The sequence below is a fragment of the Hippoglossus hippoglossus genome, chromosome 5 (assembly GCF_009819705.1).
Source record: "Hippoglossus hippoglossus isolate fHipHip1 chromosome 5, fHipHip1.pri, whole genome shotgun sequence".
Classification (NCBI taxonomy): Eukaryota; Metazoa; Chordata; class Actinopteri; order Pleuronectiformes; family Pleuronectidae; genus Hippoglossus; species Hippoglossus hippoglossus.
Window position 1 is genome coordinate 22,284,267 of NC_047155.1, and position 22,417 is coordinate 22,306,683.

General features: G+C 41.8%; 2 protein-coding genes and 1 long non-coding RNA gene across 4 annotated transcripts; 2 read left to right on the top strand and 1 right to left on the bottom strand.

Annotated features, from left to right (window-relative positions):
• The first annotated feature begins 13 nt into the window (after positions 1–13).
• Positions 14–10,908, top strand: LOC117762133 (inter-alpha-trypsin inhibitor heavy chain H3-like). The gene is made up of 22 exons (XM_034586620.1): positions 14–166; positions 462–491; positions 774–797; positions 3,545–3,705; positions 3,899–4,003; positions 4,098–4,260; positions 4,369–4,479; positions 4,612–4,740; positions 4,851–4,967; positions 5,063–5,231; positions 5,341–5,466; positions 5,554–5,735; positions 6,670–6,855; positions 6,966–7,105; positions 7,898–8,058; positions 8,243–8,269; positions 8,374–8,427; positions 8,885–8,998; positions 9,077–9,278; positions 9,394–9,566; positions 10,177–10,288; positions 10,421–10,908. Exons 1-22 carry the CDS (start codon positions 53–55, stop codon positions 10,557–10,559), a joined length of 2,739 nt encoding a protein of 912 aa, XP_034442511.1. The 5' UTR covers positions 14–52; the 3' UTR covers positions 10,560–10,908.
• On the bottom strand, positions 1,184–3,538 carry LOC117762135. Its single transcript, XR_004613940.1, has 2 exons — positions 2,993–3,538; positions 1,184–1,261 (listed from the first exon to the last, which is right to left on the bottom strand). It is a non-coding gene; the product is annotated as an uncharacterized LOC117762135 (long non-coding RNA).
• A 391-nt stretch (positions 10,909–11,299) lies between the features above and the next one.
• Positions 11,300–22,193, top strand: LOC117762129 (inter-alpha-trypsin inhibitor heavy chain H3-like). Of its 2 annotated transcripts, none has more exons than XM_034586608.1 (22): positions 11,300–11,447; positions 13,646–13,681; positions 13,826–13,849; positions 14,785–14,942; positions 15,027–15,131; positions 15,228–15,390; positions 15,606–15,716; positions 15,836–15,964; positions 16,044–16,160; positions 16,267–16,435; positions 17,185–17,310; positions 17,458–17,639; positions 17,772–17,957; positions 18,313–18,452; positions 18,578–18,738; positions 19,266–19,400; positions 19,503–19,550; positions 19,818–19,931; positions 20,014–20,215; positions 20,711–20,886; positions 20,973–21,084; positions 21,525–22,193. In XM_034586608.1, the coding sequence occupies exons 1-22, from the start codon at positions 11,307–11,309 to the stop codon at positions 21,661–21,663; spliced, it is 2,874 nt and encodes a 957-aa protein (XP_034442499.1). In that variant the 5' UTR covers positions 11,300–11,306; the 3' UTR covers positions 21,664–22,193. The 2 variants fall into 2 exon arrangements, with proteins under 2 accessions (XP_034442499.1, XP_034442500.1); XM_034586609.1 differs by having other exon boundaries at positions 13,649–13,681.
• Positions 22,194–22,417: the final 224 nt, after the last annotated feature.

Consider the following 22,417-nt stretch of genomic DNA (forward strand, 5'->3'; position numbering starts at 1 on the left):
GAGCTGTTTTCTCAGCAGTGAAGTCAGCCCGTGTTCAGTGTTCAGTTTGGTCATGTCTGGACTGCTGGGTGTTCGACTGCTGCTGTTGTGGGGCTGCGTCTGCCTCGGGCTGCCCAGCCTGACCCAGGGGGCTCTGGTCATCTCTGGGTACCCTGAAGCAACACAGGTGACCTCACACACACATACACACACACACACATACAGCTTTTTGTACCATGACTTTAATTTGCAATCGCGTTTATGTATGATTTTATCAGTGTAGCTCCTGATTGAGGCACGTCCGATTTCCTCTCAAATATTTTGACCCAAACTTTGCTCTTCCAAACTTTGTATTTTTGATCCTGTTTAGATTTATTATCGTTTTAAACCCACTTTTTCTCCTCTTTATTTGTACATGTGATACACATGTTTTTAACACAGTGTGTTCTTTGTCCAATCATGGAGCTTTATTTGTATTTCAGGAGACGAGAGGAGCTGCCAGATCACTGCAGGTACTTGTTAGAGTCACTCACTCATTATGTTCATATTTATCAAAGTTTTGCCCCTTAACAAACAGTATTTAAAAAGTGTAGGGTACTGAATCATCATCATCAATGCATTAAAATTTAACATAAATTAACTATTTTTAAAGAGGTACGGTACATAGAAAATGCATGTTGTTAAGGGGCATAAAGCAGTCTCAGATGAAATTGAAGGTTTTGTTCGGTCTTAAATTTAGATTTTTCAAAACTAAAAAGAATATAATTTCCTTTTTCTTTTCTTTTCCTTTACAGAAAAGAAGTACAAATGAAGCCACGGTAATAAAATAAAAGTTGTCTTTAATGATGTGAGGGCATCATCTTACCTGCCAGATCTGCAGATATACACAATAAGAAGGAGAAGAAAAATGAAAATACCATTAATAACCAAACTGTCAACTAAAAAGGCTATTTGCTTGAATATCATGTGTTGAATAGGTGATAGATGCATAATTAAATTTGTATTAAATTACAAAAAAAATATTGAACTTAACTCAGGAGGCTGCACGAAAGAGTTTGGAGAATCAGAGGAAATAAAGGCTGTAGAGTAACAGGCAGGTAGAGCAACGTCCAGAAGAAAGCAATGAGAATTCACACAGGATGCAGGTAGGTTCGAAAAGATATTGGATAAAAATGAACTGGATATAACTGACCTGACTTTTTTTCATATATCCATATTATCCCTGCTGAGCGGCCTCATCAGAACACTCCCAAAGTGGAACCAGTGACATCATGTCTTCTGTCTTTTATCCCTTGTGTTGTTCCTGGGTCGGATTGACCCAGAGTGTGTGTGTGTCTGTGTGTGTGTGTGTGTGTGTGTGCGTGCGTGAGTGCGTGCGTGTGATCATACACAAGCCCTGGCCGGTCAGGGTTAGGGTGACCCAAGGATTGTCATTATCCAATTCTCCTGGGGTAATTGAGACCAATGGATTGTCATTCTCGATTCTCCTGGGGGGTCATTTAGACCCCCAGAGAGGGCGCTGTGGTGCTCTGTGGGGTCATTTAGACCCACACCTGATTCCAATTGAAATCTAGGGGGGTACATTAGACCCACATATAAGTCTCAGTGTGCCACTCTCTCCCGGACCATGGCACGATGTCACGTCAGGAGCGTTTCACCAGAGAACAGGTTCTCCAACAGCTATTCTCCCAGCAACCATCCTCTGAACCCGAAGAGGACGCGAAAGAGCCAGAGCCAGACCGAGAAGCAGACGGACAAGGAGATGGAGAAGCAGACCGAGAAGCAGACAGAAAAGCAGACAGAGAAGAAAACAGAGAGGACGGCGACGAAGACGACGACGGTGACAAAGACTTCCGTTCCGTTCAGAGGTTAGTCTTTTTTTTCGTATTTTTGTTTTAATATTATTATTATGTTATGTTATGTTATGTTATGTAGATAGCGGCTGCTAGTCCTCGTCCTCATCTCATCTCCTCTCATCTCTTCTCCTCCTGTTTTTCTCCCTAGGCCGGTGTCCGTTCCGTCAGTACATGCCCAGCAAGCCGGCGAAATACGGGATCAGGTCGTGGGTGGCCTGCGATGCGAAATCCAGCTACGCTTGGAAGACGCAAGTGTACACCGGAAAGCCGAGCGGCGGACACCCAGAACAGAACCAGGGGTTGCGGGTAGTGCTCGATGTAACGGAGGGACTGCACGGTCTTAACGTCACGTGCGACAATTACTTCACCTCCTACGAACTCGCGCGGCAGCTCCTGGAGAGGAAGCTCACCGTGGTCGGCACGGTTCGGAAGAACAAGCCCGAGCTCCCGACCGTGCTGCTCACGGTCAAGGGAAGAGAGGTGTTCGCATTCACGCCCACCGCCACTCTGGTGTCCTACATCCCAAAGAAAAACAGGAACGTGGTGCTCCTGAGCACATGGCACGCCGAGGCCGACATCAGCGACCGCGAGGACGGGAAACCGGTCATCGTCCTGGACTACAACCGCAACAAAGGTGGCGTGGACAACCTAGACAAGGTGATCGGAACGTACAGCTGCAGGAGGATGACCGCGCACTGGCCCCTGGTCGTCTTTCACAACATTATCGACGTCTCTTCCTACAACGCCTTCGTGATATGGAGAGAGATCAACCCCGACTGGATGCCGGGCAAGCGGAACAAGCGGAGGGTGTTCCTAGAGCAGCTGGGAAAGGCTCTCGTGACTCCGTTCATCGCACGAAGGGAGAGCATCCCCCGCACGGAAGCGTCCGCCGCGGTTGTGAAGGCTGTAAAAGCCGCCGCACAGAGAGCTCTTGACTACGACGCTCGACCCGAGTGTCCGGCCTCCTCCATAGCCCTAGCAGCAGCCCCGCTCGGGGCGAGTAAGAGGAAGAGGTGTCAGATATGCCCCAGGAAAAAGGACTGTAAAACTCACACCGTGTGCTGCGGGTGTAACAAATACATCTGCAAGGGCTGCTCACTTGTCTATTGCCCTACGTGTGCGTCCTAATATGGGGTGGGCTATGTGAGGGGGCCAACCAGTTAAGATACTTTTTCAAGTGCTTAAAATTTATTTTGGCACCAGTCAGGGCAACTCAGCATGGGCTGGACCCCGTTGTGAATAAAGAGGGGAAAACACAGTTTCAATTGATTATTAAAGTGAAAATATCAGATGTCACATTAATTCACAGAAAGTAGTAGAGAAAGCCTGTGCAGTGCCCGTTTTAAACAAGCCCTTTTGGTATGGGCTGGACGTTGTGTGCAGAGCTTTTTATAAAACATTCTATGGTGCAGAGTGAAGTGTCTCAATCCGTTATGGTGAAAGAAAAACAATCAAAAGTCATCAAAAAGGTCTTGCAGCGATTCTGACCCACGGTTTGACAGTTTCTGAGCACTGCTGTAGTTTATCCAAGGATGTAGAAGAAGAACTGTTCAACTTGGTCCACAGACTGAAGGCACACTGCCCCACCCCCAATGACTGCTACAGATCGCTGGTCGCCTGTTTATTCCATATTTATTAATATTGAACCCTGAATGCAAGCTTCTCATTTTCATGAGAGTTTCTGTCTTTCCACTCATCCTTCCTTTCAGTCTCAGGTGGAGGTGTACAGTGTCACCGTGGAGTGCACGGTGATGTCTCGTTTCGCCCACACCGTCATGACCTCCAAGGCTCTGAACAAAGCAAACTCCTCACAGGAAATCTTCTTTGAGGTGGACCTGCCCAAGACCGCCTTCATCACCAACTTCAGCATGTCAGTACTTCCCCACTCTCATTTCAACTCTCTCCGCACTCCAGCATGTTAACACATTCTGTTTATGACACAATCATTCTTCCTGCTTACTTTTACAATTATGCCCTAAAGCTGATTTTAACTAAAATGACCCAGTTTATTTACTTTTCTTAAGTTGCATCATGCAGTTCTCATCTCTCTGTTTCTTTAAAAGGGAGATTGAAGGTCAGGTGTATGCCGGGGAGGTGAAGGAGAAAGAGAAAGCCAAGAAACAGTATGAGAAGGCTGTTTCCTCTGGACAGACTGCTGGACTGGTCAAGTGAGTCTCTGGAGATGAAGAAATACATAAACCCAGCCCTCCAAACACTATCTGCACATCTGCAGCTATCACTTATATCTGTGTTTTATTTCAGGGTCTCTGGGAGAAAGATGGAGAAGTTCTCAGTGTCTGTCAACATCGCAGCCAATAGTAACGTGACCTTCACTCTGACCTATGAGGAGCTCCTTCAGAGGAAACTGGGCCATTATGAGATTTTAACTCGAGTTAAACCCAAAACCCTGGTCCAGGAGTTTCAGGTGCATCTCTGCTCATGATTCTATTTCTACCTTATGGTGATTTAAATGATCCTGGATGAAAGTTTGTCCTCACAAATGATGTGTGTGTCTGTTTGTGTGAGGAGACAGATTGTGACAAATATCTTCGAGCCTCAGGGCATTACGTTTGTTGATGCCCATGCAACCTTCCTTTCTAATGAACTGCTCCCCCTGGTGGACAAAACCGTCACAGACAAAAAGGTGCGTGGCACAGTAGCCCTTCAGAATTCAAAACAATTTAGGTTTCACTTCCTTTTCTTCACATGCAACATCATTTCTGGTCCAAGAATAATAAAGAACAAGCTGAGCTCAGTGTGTTTATCCCTATATCAGGCACACATCTCGTTCTCACCAACTGTGGAGCAGCAGAGAAAGTGTCCAGGTTGTGATGGAACACTCATTGATGGAGATTTTGTCATCAAATATGACGTAAACCGAGCAAAGGGCTTTGGGGACATTCAGGTCAGCTGTCACTAAACTCAGTGTCTGCTGCACAAATTAAACAAATATTGATGAATCTGTGATTAATTTGTTTCATTCCTTCATGTAAATCATGATCATCTTCCCTTCAGATTGTGAATGGATACTTTGTGCACTTCTTCGCTCCACCTGAGCTGCCCAGACTCCCAAAGAATGTGGTGTTTGTGATCGACAGGAGCGGATCAATGGGTGGGAGAAAGATGGCCCAAGTGAGAGGCCTTTTAATTGTATATGTTGATGTAGTTCTGATGTATTGACGTGCACATGCACACACTGTGACCTCTGACCTTGTACTCCTTTGTAGACACGAGAGGCAATGCTGGAAATCCTCAAAGACCTCCACGAGGAGGACCACTTTGCCCTGATCCTGTTTGACAATTATATAACTGGCTGGAGGGGCTCACTTAGCAAAGCTACCAAGGAAAATGTGGATGAGGCCAGGGTCTACGTGAGGCACATACGAGACGATGGAGGTTAAGAGAATAACAAGTGGCACTTTTATCCCAAATGTCTTCTTTATTTCTTCAATGATAGAAATGTATCCTGATACAAGACATGTGACTGTTTGCGTTTTCCTTCTAGGAACCAATATCAATGACGCAGTGTTGACAGGTGTGAGAATGCTGGTCCATGACAGGAAGGAGAAGAGGCTCCCTGAAAGGAGTAGTGATATGATTATTTTAATGACTGATGGAATGCCAAATTATGGTGAGGATGTTGAGTGTGCACATACTGTTGGATATATTTGATCAATGTAGCATTAAACCTGTGGATGTTGTATCTCTGGCTTTGAAGGAGAGACTAACCTCCAGAAGATCCAGGAGAATATGCGTTTTGCCATCGGAGGAAACATGTCACTGTTCTGTCTTGGGTTTGGCGATGATGTGGACTACTCCTTCCTGGATGTGATGGGCAAACAAAACAAAGGACTGGCCCGCAGAATATATGAAGCTTCAGATTCAGCCGTTCAACTTCAGGTGGAGGAATTAGACTCTGACTACAATTCTGAGCCAATAGTTTTTTGTAATTTTGAATTTAAACTGGAATGGCTGTCCCCTTGAATTCCACATGACCGAAATGATCGTTTGGACACAATCCTAAAAGTATTGAAGATACAAATACACTGCTGCTGATTAGCGACCGACTGAACATTACCTCAGCTACACATTGATGTTTGTCTCAGGTTTGTTGCCCTATTTGTTACTGTAGAGCAGCAGAAAAACATTCTACCCCCTTATGAGACCAAGTTCAGGTTTTACTGTTGTATGTAAGTTAACACAAGGTCGAGGTCAACGGTACAATGTGTGGTCAAGAGGAGAGCTCAGCTAAACAGTAAGGGCAATGTTATAAACCAAATATAAAGTACAGTTAAAAGTAAAAAAAAGACTCATTTAAATTTTGAATACAATTTATTTAAATAACAGTACATTAGAATAAGATAGAGCTCAACATAACACAAATTTAAAAATCTAATAGAATACTGTATATACAGAGTGTGTATGTATGTATTTATATATATATACATTATACAGTTTACAAACCACATTGAAAATCCCCAAAATATGCTTGAATTTGTTTTTCATCAAGATCCTCAATTATTCAGGGAATTGGTGAAATGTTTGGCAATGTAAAAAAAAGTTATACAAAAAATCCTGGATTATCCCCCACGGACGTGATCCACGCCAAAAGTGGAATGGGTTGTTTCTTTCATGTCCCATCCCTCCATCAAGTTTCATGGAAATTTGTTCTGTAGTTTTTATGTAATCTTGCTAATGAAAAAACAAACAAACAAATTAACAATCACACAGTGGCAAATACATAAGCTCCCTGGCAGATTAAAATAAACAGCCATTTAATTAGCACATTTTGGACAAATAAATTATAAACAATGTGTGTATGCAACAATTTCAGGGTTTCTACGAGGACGTTTCTAGCCCTCTGCTCTTGGAGGTGGACCTGCGTTATCCCGAGAATGCAGTAGACTCTTTGACAACCAACCACTTCAGCCAGCTTTTTAATGGCTCGGAGATTGTGGTGGCTGGTCGGCTGACAGACAACGACCTGGACAACTTACCGGTGGAGGTGTTCGGCGAGGGGGTGAGAAGAGGGAAATGGCTGAAATTTGGAGACAATGCTAAGATGGAGAGAAAACTTGTTGATTATTTCTCAAATTGCTTGCATTTCTTCCTGTTTTCTCTTCCCCGTAGTTTGAGGAAAAGTACGAAGTGCAGGGCGAAGCCAGTGCTCTGAACTGGAATGTTGTGTACCCAGATGAGGAGTACATCTTTGGGGACTTCACAGAGCGCCTGTGGGCCTATCTGACCATCCAGCAATTACTGGACAAGAGGTTTGTTTGAGTCCTTTAGGTTAATCTGAGTTGCTTTAGCTTGAAAATCATTTCCATTCGTCTTACTAGCGCAGTGCCTGTTCTCAACATGTCTGTTTGGAATGGGCTGTTTGTTTGTCGTGTGGTAATTCTCCAGACCAGCAAAAGTTCTACAATATACTGTCACTTTATATTGTTTGGTTGCTGGACGTTGTATTCAGACTCAAAATCACAACTTTTCAAAATAAAACCTCTCTAATTCCACAAAGCGTTACAGCAACAAAACATTGTGCTTTACTTTAAAGACAAATTGCTAAAGAGGAAATAATTCTATGAATGTTGTTGCCTTGATAGAGATCAGCCCCTGTGTATCTCTTATATGGTGAAATGATAATAATCAATTTATCTAAATGATCTGGAGACAGATAAAGAAAAACACATTCAACTCCGTCCAGACTAAAGCCACATGTTCCCACTGACTGCTACAGAGAGCTGCTCGCCTGTTTGTTAAATACATTTTTATTAATGAAGAATGTATAGCAGCCCCAAATCGCACCAAAGTCTGCACTGCACTTCCTCTGACAATTTACAATACACATGCCAAGTGTGAAGTAGATGAATGGTTCTTGAGATATGCAGTCCACATACAGACAGACAGACATTTGTGGAATGAAGGCAGATGAAAATGATACTCTTTGGCCATTGTCTGTAACCACTTAAATAAGCTTGTAATATTCATTTATAGATTCTATTATCGTTTTCTAAATTCAGGTGTCATTTGTTGCAGCTTCAATATCTTTTTTCATCCTGCAGCAAGAGTGGAACACCAGACGAGAAAGTCAATGCTACAGCAAAGGCATTGGACATGTCTCTGCAATACAGCTTCGTCACCCCTCTCACTTCCATGGTGGTCATCAAACCTGAAACCGAGGACGGGACTGAAAGCCCTCTTATTGCCGACAAGCTGACTGAGGGTAAAGGGAAAGAGAAAGGCTTTAAAGAGTGATGCAGACCAAAATTTACTGTAATACGTTCACAGTCATCACTGGCCATTGAATTCATATTTTTTGTAACATTCTATTCAGTTAACTAACCAGTAGAGGCTATACTGCTTCAGCTTGAACTGTAGAAGGTATTAATTTGTTCTTTTTTTGACAGAGCAAAGACAACAGGCTGACAAAATGGGTAAGACAGTAATGTTTTTTGTCCTGTAGCATAAAAAAAGATGTATATGTTTAAGTAATTTCACTTTGTTAATTTGCTTTTTTCTTTATTATTCCTGTATCTAGCATATCCAGTTTTAACCCCAGTTTCGAACACTTATTCTTCACCTTCATTTTTTGGTAAGCAATGGGCTACGGGTTTGGTATGTTGGCCATTTTCATCAACCTGGATGGCTATGGCACTATCGGTCAGTTGTTCTGTCAGTCCTTCATGTAATTGATGACTTTTGGATCCTCTGACTTTTCAATTAGCGCCACAGGCAGGTTAATATCTTCACCTATGTATTGACACATAATATTTTATAGATATTCACGGTCCTCAAGCAATGAATACGATGGACTTTATCCTCTAATGGTAAACATTAAATGCATAGGTCAACTTTTAGCATCGCTATTGTGAGCATAGCCTGCTGCTGTTATTAGCATTTAGATCAAAGCACAGCTGTACCTGCTGTACTGCCTCACCGTGTGGCTGTTTGACATCATCACTATAAATATTATATATTAAAGCCATCCTCTATATTATATGAATGAAATCATATTCATTACTGTCATTGTGCTCTGGTATCACTTGCAGTGGATGGAGATCCTCATTTCATGATAGAGCTGTCAGACAGAGACGACGCTCTGTGCTTTAACATCAACGACAATCCAGGAACCATTTTCACACTGGTTAGAGACCCAGAGTCAGGTCAGCCCAAGACCAGTATTAAATACAATGTTAATTTTTTCTCATTCAATCATATGCTGTAGTGAATTGTTTCCTCAGGTATTTTGGTCAATGGCCAGACAATTGGGGACAAGAAAATTCCCCTCGATGGTAAAATCAACACCTATTTCTGGCGGTTTGGCATCATCCACCGCACTCTGGGGGTGAGGCTGGAGGTCAGCACTCATGAGATCTCAGTGTTCCAGGATGGCAAATGGGTGAAGCTGCTGTGGTCTGACACAGGCTCTCTCAAAGGACCCAAGTGAGTGGCTGCACCATTGCATGCTTCTCCATCGCTCAAAGAACCATCGCTCTACATGAGTAATATGAAATGTGAAATCCAGGCTCAGAATGAACTCTTCTCTTTTCTCCTCCAGCGTGGATCTTCTTGTGAAGAAGGATCGCAGCCTAACCGTAACTCTAAAAGATTCAGTGAAGTTTGTGATCCTGCTGCACAAAGTGTGGCAGAAGCATCCGTACCATCAGGACTACTTGGGTTTCTACACCCTGGACAGCCATCTCCTCTCCCCTGCTGTTCACGGCCTGCTAGGTACAACGTGACGCTCATATGCTACATCCATAATGCTACGCTTTCATTAAAAATGCATCAACTCTGCTACGGATACACCTGGTTTCCGTACCTAGTTTCAGAGATGTTAAAACAGAGACATTTGGAAAAGCTGCTGGCTGCATGTTTTAGTATGGACACTCACAACTGCTTGCTGTTTGGGTCTTTTCAATCATGATGTAGCCTTCGCTGATTCGTCAGGCTCAGGTCACATGATCCCCTTCCAGAAGAAAACAACTGGCCAAGCCGTTTAGTCGAGTAATCTGCTGCAATTCCTGTTAACATTGGCACGTGCATGCCCAGAGTGTGTGAGTGGTCATGTGATATGCGTTTTCAGGCCCCTAAGTATGGACAGGAATTAAACCTGATTCGTAGCCAAAACGCTTGTGAGGACAGGGATCATTTTAATTTCAAGCGAAATCGTAGTATGGATGAGGCCTTACTTAGAACTAGACTGCATGGTTTAAGGCATATAGCAGCATTTAGTATTTACAACATTTAAAGCGGTGTCTCTTTATAGCAGAAAAAAGGAATAACATTATTGAAATTAATATTAACAAATATTACCTGTAAATGTCGGCTTCTCCTCCAGGTCAGTTCTATCACGGGATTGAATATGAGGTGACTGACCTGCGTCCAGGAGAAGTCCCAGAGAAACCAGATGCCACCATGTTCGTGAAGGGACAGGAACTCAACGTGACCAGGTACATGTCTCAGATAAGTGTCCCACCTCACCGTGGAAGAGTTTGAATGCAAAGTGTGTCCAAAAATGAGTAACCGGCCCTTGCTTTGTAAACATCGCTTGGTCTACATGACGTTTCTGCCTTGGTCCACAGAGGCTGGCAGAGAGACTTCAGGAGGAACGTGAAGGTCGGAGAAAATGTTCCCTGCTGGTTCATTCACAGTAACGGAACAGGCCTCATCGACGGAGATGCAGCAGACTACATTGTGTCAGGACTTTTCAAAACCGCTTAAACACAGGTTACACATCAGTGTCAAACACAGAACCCATCATAGTGATAAAAACGTTATTAAAATAGCAGTACCTTCACAGTCATATACTCAATATAAGAATGGGAAGTAAGGGAATCCCAAAACAGTGACAAGCACTGTGAGACAGGCTCATTTGTCGTGGAATACATGGAATACACTGTTCTTAAAGATGGACTAAAGCTAAATTTCTATTAGTTAAACTTCTGTTTTAAAGTCTTTGGATCCATACAGTTTTTATGCACGGAAACTTTGATGAAATGGTTTATTACAGTTCATGTAAAGTCTACTAAAAAACATGGCACCTAATAAATTTGATCTCTATGGCAACAAATTGGTGAAATATTTATTCATGGTTAAACAGGCAGAAAGAGAAAATCCTATTTGTGGCAAATGTCTTTGATTATTGTTCAGCTACAGGAACTATTCCCACCGAACCACAATAAATATTGGATGAAAATCTTGCTGTATATGTAACCTTGCATGAAGTAAATACATGAGTACACACCTATGGGCAAGTTGGGGCTGGCTAAGCATAACACACACACAAACATACACACACATGCATGCAATTTATGGGAAACTACGCATGCCTACTCACACAATCGTACTGAAAACAAGAGCTTTGGACATGGAGGGTCCCTCCTCCTGCACAGTGTGGGCGGAGTACAACTCTTACTGGAAGACTTGATCCCCACATGCCTCAGATTCCTTCCTCACTTGTTCTCAGCCATGCCAGGGGAGAGGCACTTCTGTTTCCCAGGCATGACTGTTGTGTGGAGAGTCCTCCTGTTGTGGGTTTGCGTCTGCATCTGCCTTCCAGCTAAGGCCCGGGGAGCTCTGCTCGTTTCCAGGAGTGATGCTCTGCCACAGGTATTTAACATAAGTTATGTGTGCAGCAACTGCCTATATACAAATTTCTGATTAGTTCTTTTCTACGTCTGATGCGTAGGTGAAGAGTATATGCATTGTTTATGAAAGCATCTGTAGCTGTAAGAGCTACAACATTCCCATGCCGAATCCCCTGGCATGCAGGAAGTGATTTGCTTCGCAGTGCTGGCTCACTGCCACAGCCCTTTTGTTTGTGACAGAAAGTAACAAATGGAAGATCTGTTTATCAGGCATAATCGCCACGGCTTTGCAGAAAATCAGAGGAGTGCCACAGAAAATCAAATAAAAAAGATGCTAAAGCAGCAGTGACCCAGTCAACTGCAGGAACACTGGCATCCTTAAAAAAGCATTTAAAAAAGTTAAAAATCATTGATGTGGGAGGCATTTTAAGACAATTTTGCTGTTTGCAGGTGATTTGACTTTTTACCTGTAGGGACAATGAAGCTTCATTCAGAAAATCCTCATCAGACTAAAACAGCAGTTTTGCATGTGCTGTTTTTGAGTTTGTCGCTGTCAATGTCAAGTCTCAGGTCTGTTAATGCACGTCATCGAACTCATGGTCCCAGATCCATGTTGAATCTTTACTGCAAGATTCAAGATGTTTCAGCATCAGAATAGTGACCCCTCAAATTATGTGCATTTTGATTATTTTCCCTCCAAAGCTTTATTGGCCGCAATTTAAACTTATAAAGGCTTACTACTTTGGTGCAGTCACTGAACTCATGTCTGTCTTATTAACTTTGTACCATTTTCATATTTTTACCAGGTCAAACATTCAGACTTGATTTTACACGCTTGTCCTAAGTTAAGTCTGATCTTCAGGAGTCAAGTCCAAGTCAAATTTCCAGTCCTCATTTTTGTAACAAAAGGCTTGTGTGCATTGCGCATTAACAGTGATCTTCTATGTGCATGTCACCATTTGTGAGATGGGTCTTGTACAATGTGGTCACAATGTTGACGAGAGTGTAGGTTTGATAAATTTGTCAGATGGCCAAAATGATACGTACACCTTTTCCGTGTCTTTCATTTAAAATTTCATTCATAAATGTGTGCACACATCTTTTTACAACATTTACTTGAATCGTGAAATTTGCTGCAGATAGAACTTTCATAGAAAACCAAGGTTCAAGACATACAGTATAGATAAAGTGATATCACACTCCTGCATGGATTGACTGAAGACATGTCTATTCACGCATTTAAAAGTCCAGTGTGTAGGATTTAGGGAAACTATCAGCAGTTATGATAATTATGTTTTCATTTATGTATAACCATGTGAAAGTACAATTTTTTTGTGTTCTTGTTAACTCAGAAGGAGTCCTCTATATATCTATATCAGAGAGGCTCATCCTACCAGGGAGGAGGCCATATTTCTACATGACTGGACAAACCAAACACTGGTTTTAGAGACAGCCTCTCATGTTTTTACATTTAAAAGGCCTTTACAGGTTCTTCTTAACACTGTAAAGAGGAGGTGGTAGGAGGGATACTCAGTGGGCTGCAATATGCACCTTCACCAATAGATGCCACTAAATCGGACACACTGAACCTCTAAAGCAGATGACCTGTGATGGTAAACGTGACGCCCTGCGTGCACATGTATTCATCTGTCAACATGGTCGTCCTTCAGTTCAACAGCCATTCTTCAGTGACCTCAGCTCAGCACCTTGTTCCCCCACCTCCACAGAACACATTAAGAATGTCACATTTTCAAGCTCTAGAAATCTAGTGCATCATAGCCCCAGCTGGAAAAAGGGCACAGAGGGGCCGTCACGTCCAAATGGTTGAACTGAACTAAAGTGTGTGGAGCACAGATTTCACTCATCACCTTCCCTTTCTGTGTGTCTGTGTTTGTGTGTGACCTTTACATCTAAGGTTCTTTTCCCACACTTGTTATACGTCATCTGTCTGATTGTTACTTCTCGGCATGCTGCAGCAAAGCTCCCTTAATATTCCTGATGAACCTGTTTATTTGACATTCGGCCGACATTTTGGGAAACACAGAGGAGGCGACTGTAGTACGACTGATGAAGACTATCAACAGCATGGACACTTGTAATTGCAATAAGTGATTGTTTGACACATTGTTTCAGGTCAGGCTGTATCCAATGGTTAACAAATGTCTAATTAAGGGATGTCTAATATGGTGCACATCAAAGTAACTCTATGCTCTGTTTCAGGAGACCCAAGAAACTATGGCAACCAGGTCAATAAAGGTATTAAACTTTTATTCATCACAGTTTAAACTGCCATTTTACAAATCTTTCTTTCTTTCCTTCTTTCTGGTCATGCCTTTCTGCAAAACTCAAAGCGGACAATGTTTATTATGAAAATATAATTTGTCTCTTTTTTCTCTATAGAGAAGAAGCACAAACTCTACAAACGTAAGGAACTAATTTTTCTATTGACGTAAAATCGGGACAGGGGGTCTGACTAACAGCAAAGCTTTTACATTTGTTCATGGATCAGATTCAAATCTGAATATGATAATTGAATAAACATGAGGCTGTGGTCAAGATGACTGGTAGCTTCTCTCACAGTAGTGGTATTGTTTGGTATTGTTACCGGTTGCGAAATTAAGTCCACATTTCCCATAAACCACATTGGTTCCAGATGCCACTTGTTCCGCTCTCCCCTCCCCTGTGTCCACTGGCATGCTTTTATTTCCTCTGTACTTCACGTGACAATAAAAAGGCTGGAAGAGATTTCTCCATCTGTATTTGATTCCTATCTGCATCACGAGTAATTGTTAGTTTCATCTCATGTTTTAAAGTAAACTCTTCCTGTTTCTTGACGTGAATCGTTTCTATTAGGGACAAAATTAGGGACAAGATGACGCCGCTATAACCAATCAGGCTTTAGACTGAATTAGAATAACAGAACTGATAAATACATGAATGTAGAAACTAGAAGGTTTAGAAGTACAAACATAAATATATAAATATATGTACAAATACAAAAATATATTGACAAATTAATATAAAATTTAATAGATAAATTAATTAATCAATGTTGAAATACATTTAAAAAAATATATATAGAACATAATAATTATTAAATGTACAAATACAGAAAGAAATATTTTGTATTTCATTATTAACTTCTGCTTTTATTTATTCATTTATACTCATACTCATTTTTGGTCCTTCATAAATGTCAGGACACTTCCTGAGACATAAGACAGAGCCTGCCAGTCCTCCACTAGTCTTGGTTATTTGCTGTAATCATAGTGGTTACGATTTACTGATGCTGATGCCCCGTAAACAAAACATTTTACTCGACAACTATGCCGAAATTACATCTCCCTTCATCCTCTCAGGTGGTGGAGGTGTACAGTGTCACCGTGGAGTGCACGGTGACGTCTCGTTTCGCCCACACCGTCATGACCTCCAAGGCTCTGAACAAAGCAAACTCCTCGCAGGAAATTTTCTTTGAGGTGGAGCTGCCCAAGACCGCCTTCATCACCAACTTCAGCATGTCAGTTCAAACCTCAGGACTTTTGACAATTGAGCATAAGCTACAAGTTTCTCTGGGTTTAACCCGTGTCATTTTGTCTCTCAGGGAGATTGAAGGTCAGGTGTATGTCGGGGAGGTGAAGGAGAAAGAGAAAGCTAAGAAACAGTATGAGAAGGCTGTTTCCTCTGGACAGACTGCTGGACTGGTCAAGTGAGTCAGACGAGGTTGAATATACATAAGCCCAGTATTACAAACACACTGTAACATCAGAAAGCTGTGAATTATGTGCTCTGTGTATTCTTTCAGGGCCTCTGGGAGAAAGATGGAGGTGTTTTCAGTGTCTGTCAACATAGCAGCCAATAATAAAGTGGTTTTTATTCTGACCTATGAGGAACTCCTTCAGAGGAAACTGGGCCAGTATGAGATTGTGACTCGAGTTAAACTGAAACAGCCGGTGCAGGACTTTCAGGTTCTACTCTCTCCTGTTTTATCTTTCAAAATAACAACATTTGGTAAAAGAGAAGCTGCCTCATTGTGTGTAATTTTGTGTGTGTGTGTGTGTGTGTGTGTGTGTGTGTGTGTGTGTGTGTGTGTGTGTGTGTGTGTGTGTGTGTGTGTGTGTGTGTGTGTGTGTGTGTGTGTGTGTGTGTGTGTGTGTGTGTGTGTGTGTGTGTGTGGAGACAGATTGTAGCAAACATCTACGAGCCTCGGGGCTTCACTTTTCTTGACGCCTCAGCAACTTTCCTCACCAATGACCTGCTTTCCTTGGTGGAGAAAACAGTTACTGACACAAAGGTAAAGGATTACAAAGATTTCCATGCTTCCGTTCTTCAAAAATTATTTTATGATCTTTTTTAGTACAATTTAAGTAAAGATGTGTCGAATAATGTCAAATGAATCTCTCTGTATCTCAGGCCCACATTTCTTTCTCGCCAACACTGGAGCAGCAGAGAGTGTGTCCAGAATGTGAGGGGAACATAATCGATGGAGATTTCCTCATCAACTACGATGTGAAAAGAGAGGAGGGCCTGGGAGAAGTTCAGGTCAGCTCCCAACAAAGTCTTTACAACAGCACATAAGAATCACAAATGAGTGTTGATTAATTTCTTTACCGCCCTGCAGATTGTGAATGGATACTTTGTGCACTTCTTTGCTCCCCCTGACCTGCGCAGAGTCCCAAAGAATGTGGTGTTTGTGATCGACAGGAGCGGGTCAATGAGTGGAAGGAAGATGGCACAGGTAAAATATGTGTGTGTGTGGGGGGTGGGGTGGGGGGTAAGCAAGCTCCATACTGCAGGCATCAGTCTATGATCCTCTTTATGTATTAAACTGTGAACCTTTGCAGACGAGGGACGCATTGGTCGCCATTCTGGAAGACCTCCATGTGGAGGACCACTTTGCTCTCATCGTGTTTGACAACAACATTATCACCTGGAAGAACTCTCTTACTAAAGCAACAAAGGAAAACGTGGTTGAAGCCATTGCCTACGTCAGGAAGATAAGAGACAATGGAGGTATGAGAAAAACAAGTGACACCAAATTCACTGCAATATGGTTTGTTCAATGCAAATTAATAGAAATCCTGTTTGAATATCAACAATTTACTATTCATAGCGTTTAAAAAAAATCTAAATATGTTTTTACAGATGCATAATGTGACTAAGTATATTATGTATATTTATTTGACATAAAAGTCTTCTGCCTTTAATCTGTCTGTTTTCCATTCAAAGGAGACATATTTTATGCATATTCAGGTTAATCAATTTAATTTGAGTTATTACTTGAAAAGGTTTACATGCTCTAGTGTTCAGAATATGTATCACTTTCCTCATACTGTCCACTGCTGCAGCTCCTCTTTTCAGCCACTGTCTGCAACACTTGGTTTTAGCTCCTGTCTCTTTAAAGGGATAGTTCACTGTAAAAAAGGAAAATTCACTCATCATCTACTCACCACTATGCCAATCGGGGGTTGGGTGAAGTGTTTGAGTCCACAAAACACTTCTCGAGTCTCAGGTGTAAACAGTGTAGCAGCCAAATCCAATACAATTGAAGTCAATCATGACCGCTTCTTTAGACGTAATAAAACAACAGAAAAAAACACAACATGCCTCCATACTGCTCGTGTGGTGTCATCCAAGTGTCCACAAGCCCCGACCTTTATATATGACTGAAACAGGGTCATTTACAGAATGTTTTAAGCCTAGTAGCGAAAATTTAGAAAATACTGAGGAATTACTACATAATTTTTTCTTTTCCCTCTCAGCCACCAATATCAATGGAGCCGTACTGAGGGCGGTGAGCATGCTGGTGAAAGAAAGAGAAGAGAAGACACGTCCAGAGAGGAGTGTGGATATGATTATTTTACTGACTGATGGGATGCCAAACAGCGGTAAGTTCTCTTGATTTGAAAGATGATAATACTTTAGTCTGGAAGGTCAGAGGTCTCTGTACCTACATTAAGTAGATTACCTAAAAACAAGCTTATATGTGGCTAACAGTTTGTCATTTGATTTTGTGCACGTGTGCTTGTATATAGGTGTGTCTGTCCCCACAACGATCCAAAAGAATGTGCATGATGCTATCCAGGGGAAGATGTCTCTGTTCTGTCTTGGATTCGGAAATAATGTGGATTACTCCTTCCTGGATGTGATGAGCAGACAAAATAAGGGACTGGCCCGCAGAATATATGAAGCTTCAGATTCTGCTGTTCAACTCCAGGTAGAGTAAAACAATAAATGACAGATTAACAGAAAAGGGGATGTCTAGCACAACTTTGCCAATCTATCTCTGCACCTTAAAGGGAATGTAGAATACAGATATTGCATGACTTGTGCTATGCCTTTTTTCCAGGGTTTCTATGAGGAGGTTTCCAACCCTCTGCTCTTGGAAGTGGACCTGCGTTATCCTGACAATGCAGTGGACTCTTTGACCAAAAACCACTTCAGCCAGTTGTTTAACGGCTCAGAGATCGTGGTGTCCGGTCGGCTGAGCGACAATGACATGGATAATTTCCTGGTGGAAGTGCTTGGCCAGGGGGTACGAAGTTAATCTTGTTGTAGCCGACACTGAATATTGAAAGCTCTTCATATTGTACTCTTAATTTATCAAGGATGGTTGACATAACACATTGGTCCAGACTGAATAATCTCAACAAGTAGCCCAACCGACAGGTTTACTTTCCTGAACTTTTCTTCAAACTTCATTGCCTGGCTAAAACATTCATTTGTCCGCTACTGCTAGGTACAAAACCATTAACTCAGCTGTACTCGTTACAACCTTTTTAGCATGCTGACGTTAGCATTTACTCTTGAAGAGCGGCTGGCGTGACTGTAGTCATACTTTTACTACCCTCTCTTGTCATCTGTTTTTGAAAAATCTCTTGTTTCTGCAGCCTGATAAAGACTTACAAGTGCAGGGAAATGCCAATGTGGTAAACTGGGAGGTGACCTACCCAGAGCAAGAGTACATCTTTGGGGATTTTGCTGAGCGTTTGTGGGCCTACCTCACCATCCAGCAGTTACTGGAGAACAGGTTTGTTCACGTTCACCTTTATATTGTACCTTTGACAAGATTGAGATGAACAGATTACTCAAAGATTAGTTCACATGTCATTATTCAACATCCAACTGATCCCGTCTTTCTTTTCTGTCTCCCAGTGACATTGGTACTCAGCAAGAGAAAGATGCTATAACAGCTAAGGTTTTGAACATGTCCCTGCAGTACAGCTTTGTCACCCCGCTCACCTCCATGGTGGTCACCAAGCCTGAAACCGAGGACGGACCAGAGAGCCCTCTCATTGCTGACAAGCTGACTGAGAGTAAGGGACATGTGACCAGTTATCAATTATTATCAGCTCTTTTTCTTTTATTTGCAGGAGTAGAAAGGAATTGATATAGTAAAGGTTAGCAGGGGCAGCACAGTGGTGCATGTTCTCTGCCCTTGTCTGCATCGGTTTTCTCTTGGTACTCTGGCTTCCTCACACTGTCCAAAGACAAGTAGATTGGGGTTAGGTTAACTGTAGACTGTGAGTGGGAATCTGAGAGTGATTGGTGGTTTGTCTCGGTGTGTTGGCCCTGTGATTCGCTAGCAACCTCTCCAGGTTGTACCCCAATGCTAGCTCAATGTTAGCTGGGATTGGCTCCAACCCCCTCACTTAACCCTCAACGGATAAGAGGTATAGATAATGGACGGATGGACAAGTTGCTTAACTTATTAGTAAACCAGAATGTTCTTATTTGCCAATTTACATCACATTAGATTATTAGAAACCTTTTAAATCAGTATGTGTCAATAAAAGTTGGCAATGGCTTCCAACTAACTTTGTGTTTTTTAACTGTTTTACAGGCCAGCGACAGGAAGCAGAGAGACGCCACGGTACATCTCACCAAGGTGCATCTCATCCCGGTACATCTCACCAAACTGCATCTAGTCAAACAATATCTCGCCAGAGTGCATCTCGCAAGAGTTCATCTCGCCATGGTACACCTCTTTTAACTTAATTATATGACACCACTTATCGACCTCACTTTGGCAGAACAACTTTGACAATGTGATGTTTGCTTTTGTTATTTTTGATAACAGGTTCCTCAGGCTCAAGTCGTGCTGCCAGTTCTCGTAGTCATTCAGATGGTAAGCTTCTAACTTGACTCATCAAAAACTGAAATAATTCACGTTTATTTTTAACTTCTAAAATGAAATCATTGCATTGGCCAGTCATACTAGACACAATGTGACAATGACACCTGGGATATTTCAATTATTCAGTTTTATTCATTATCTATCACATACCACATATTAAAAGTCAGGGGAGGATCCACAGTGCTCAGTCAAATACTATTAATATCATATTTGAGTCTGATGATTGTCTGACATGATTCTTCGATGATGCTTGTGCAGTGGATGGAGATCCTCATTTCATGATAGAGCTGCCAGAGGGAAAGGACGCTCTGTGCTTCAACATCAACGACAAACCAGGAACCATTTTCACTCTGGTCAAAGACCCCAAATCAGGTTAGTCACTCATTTACCATGTGTTGTAAAAAGAATCAAAACATAAGAAGCAATGACATGAAAGATTTTCATTATGCTTCAGGCTTTTTGGTGAATGGCCAAATTATTGGCAAGAAGAAAGTTGTTCCAAACAGTATTACCAAAACCTACTTTGGGCGTTTTGGTATCAGCCACCGGAAGCTGGGAGTGAGTCTGGAGGTGAGCCCTCAGGACATCTCCGTCTTCCACAATGGCAAACATGTCAAGCTGCTGTGGTCTGATACAGCCTCTATCAAAGAAAACAAGTGAGTAGAACTGCTGTGCAAATATTATCTAAAATTCATGCACCGCAACACGTTTAAAATGAGATGTTTTACAATTATATAAATAGATATTTGTTATTTTGTCCACAGGTTAAAATGGTGTTACTTGTTGTGTTTATTATACACTTAATTAGCTCAAGTTCATATGCAAAATATGAGTATGTGATCTTAAATGATTTTTTACTTTATAACATAAGACAAAATGGAGAAAATCCCTTGTATGTTTGAAGGTCTTCCACAATCGTTTGATGATAAGTTGCCAACCACCAGCAGATGTTAGGGATCACCACTAGATGTTAACGACCACTAGCAGATGTTAGGGACATATCATCAGTTGTGGACTATAGCGCCATGAGGTGTTTCAGCCTTTTAATCACGCTCTTTTGGTATCAGTACTCCTCCAGCGCTCCCCTCCAGTTTTGGACAACATTTAAACAGTGGATAGGATCAAACACAGATTCTCTGTATCTCTTCCAGCATGGACCTCAAGTTAACAAAGAACTGCAGCCTGACCGTGACCCTGAAGCACTTCATTAAATTTACGGTCATCAAACACACAAAGAAATGGAAGAGACTCCGGGATGAGCAGGACTACCTGGGCTTCTACACACTGGACAGCCACCATGTCTCTGCTTCAGTTCATGGCCTGCTAGGTCAGCAACAGCTATTTCATGTTTTCATGCTTTTATTCTTAACTTTCAATAAATCAGAAGATATTAAACAAGCTATTTTGATCCAGGTCAGTTCTACCATGGGGTTGAGTTTGAGGTGACAGACCTGATTCCAGGTGACCTCCAGGAGAAATTAGATGCCACCATGTATGTGAAGGGACAAGCAGTCAACGTGACGAGGTGAAAATACACACACACACACACACACACACACACACACACACACACACACACACACACACACACACACACACACACACACACACACACACACACACACACACACATTCACACACCTATACATACACTTGCATTGATGTCCTGGAGACTTACTCTAACCTTAACCATAGTGACTCTTTGCCCAACCATAGCCTTAACTAAAATCTAACCTAAACCTAGCCCTAACCCTAACCCTAACCTTAACCTTAACCTTAAAGCATGTCTTCACCTTAAAATTCAATGAATTACGTATGGGGACTTGCTTTTTGTCCCCATAAGAAAAATAAGTCCCCATAATGTGACTGTGTAAACAGATTTGGGTCCAAACAACATGAGTAATACCTGGACCACACACACACACACACACACACACCTAATCGTCAGTGTTCTCTTCCCCACAGACACTGGCAGAAGGACTTCAGCCAGGATGTGAAGAATGGAGAAAGTATTCCCTGCTGGTTTGTCGACAATGATGGAGCAGGCCTCATTGATGGAAGAGCCTCAGACTACATTGTGTCAGGGCTTTATAAGACAATTTGAATCTTAAAATTTGAATTAGAATTGTACTTGGGTCACACTAAGGTGATGGTGACAGTGTTTTGTTGTGACAAATAGCAGATTCTCACGACTTGTGTGTCATCACTCAACAATTATGCACATGCAGAGACAAAAATTATTAAAACAACAGGGACACTGACATATTTATTTGAAGATAATACAAAATGACAATTTGTGATTCCAACTCTAGCAACATTAATGTTATTTTTAGATAACTGAACAGTTATCTCTCAACAGTTAACTATGAAACTTAATAGCTGGACATTATTCAGTAGATATTTCTTACAACTCAGTATTGGCTTTAATCATATAACTGTGACATGGGCAGATAATAACAATGCCAATGTGTGCAACTTGTGAAAAGCCTGAATGCAATGTAAAGTGTTTTTTATAGATTCACTAATGACTTAAATACTACAGTTGGTAAAGCTTTAGTGGTACTGTACCTCTACTTATTGTACCAAATACACTCTGTTTACATGTCTTGGCAATAAAATAAATATTTCTCTATGTAAAAATATTTACCTTGTTTCACTGCAAGAGAGACACTGGATGTGTCCAGTTGAGTTCTGTCACACTCCACACTGTTTAGTGAGGAGTCTCTACAATAAATTAAAAACATCAAGACTCATTACACACGCAAGGGCATGAAGGGGGTCATCCACAAACCAGAGGGTCGGTGGTTTGATTCTTCCACTCCGCATTCTAAAGTGTCCTTGGGCAAAACATTGAACAC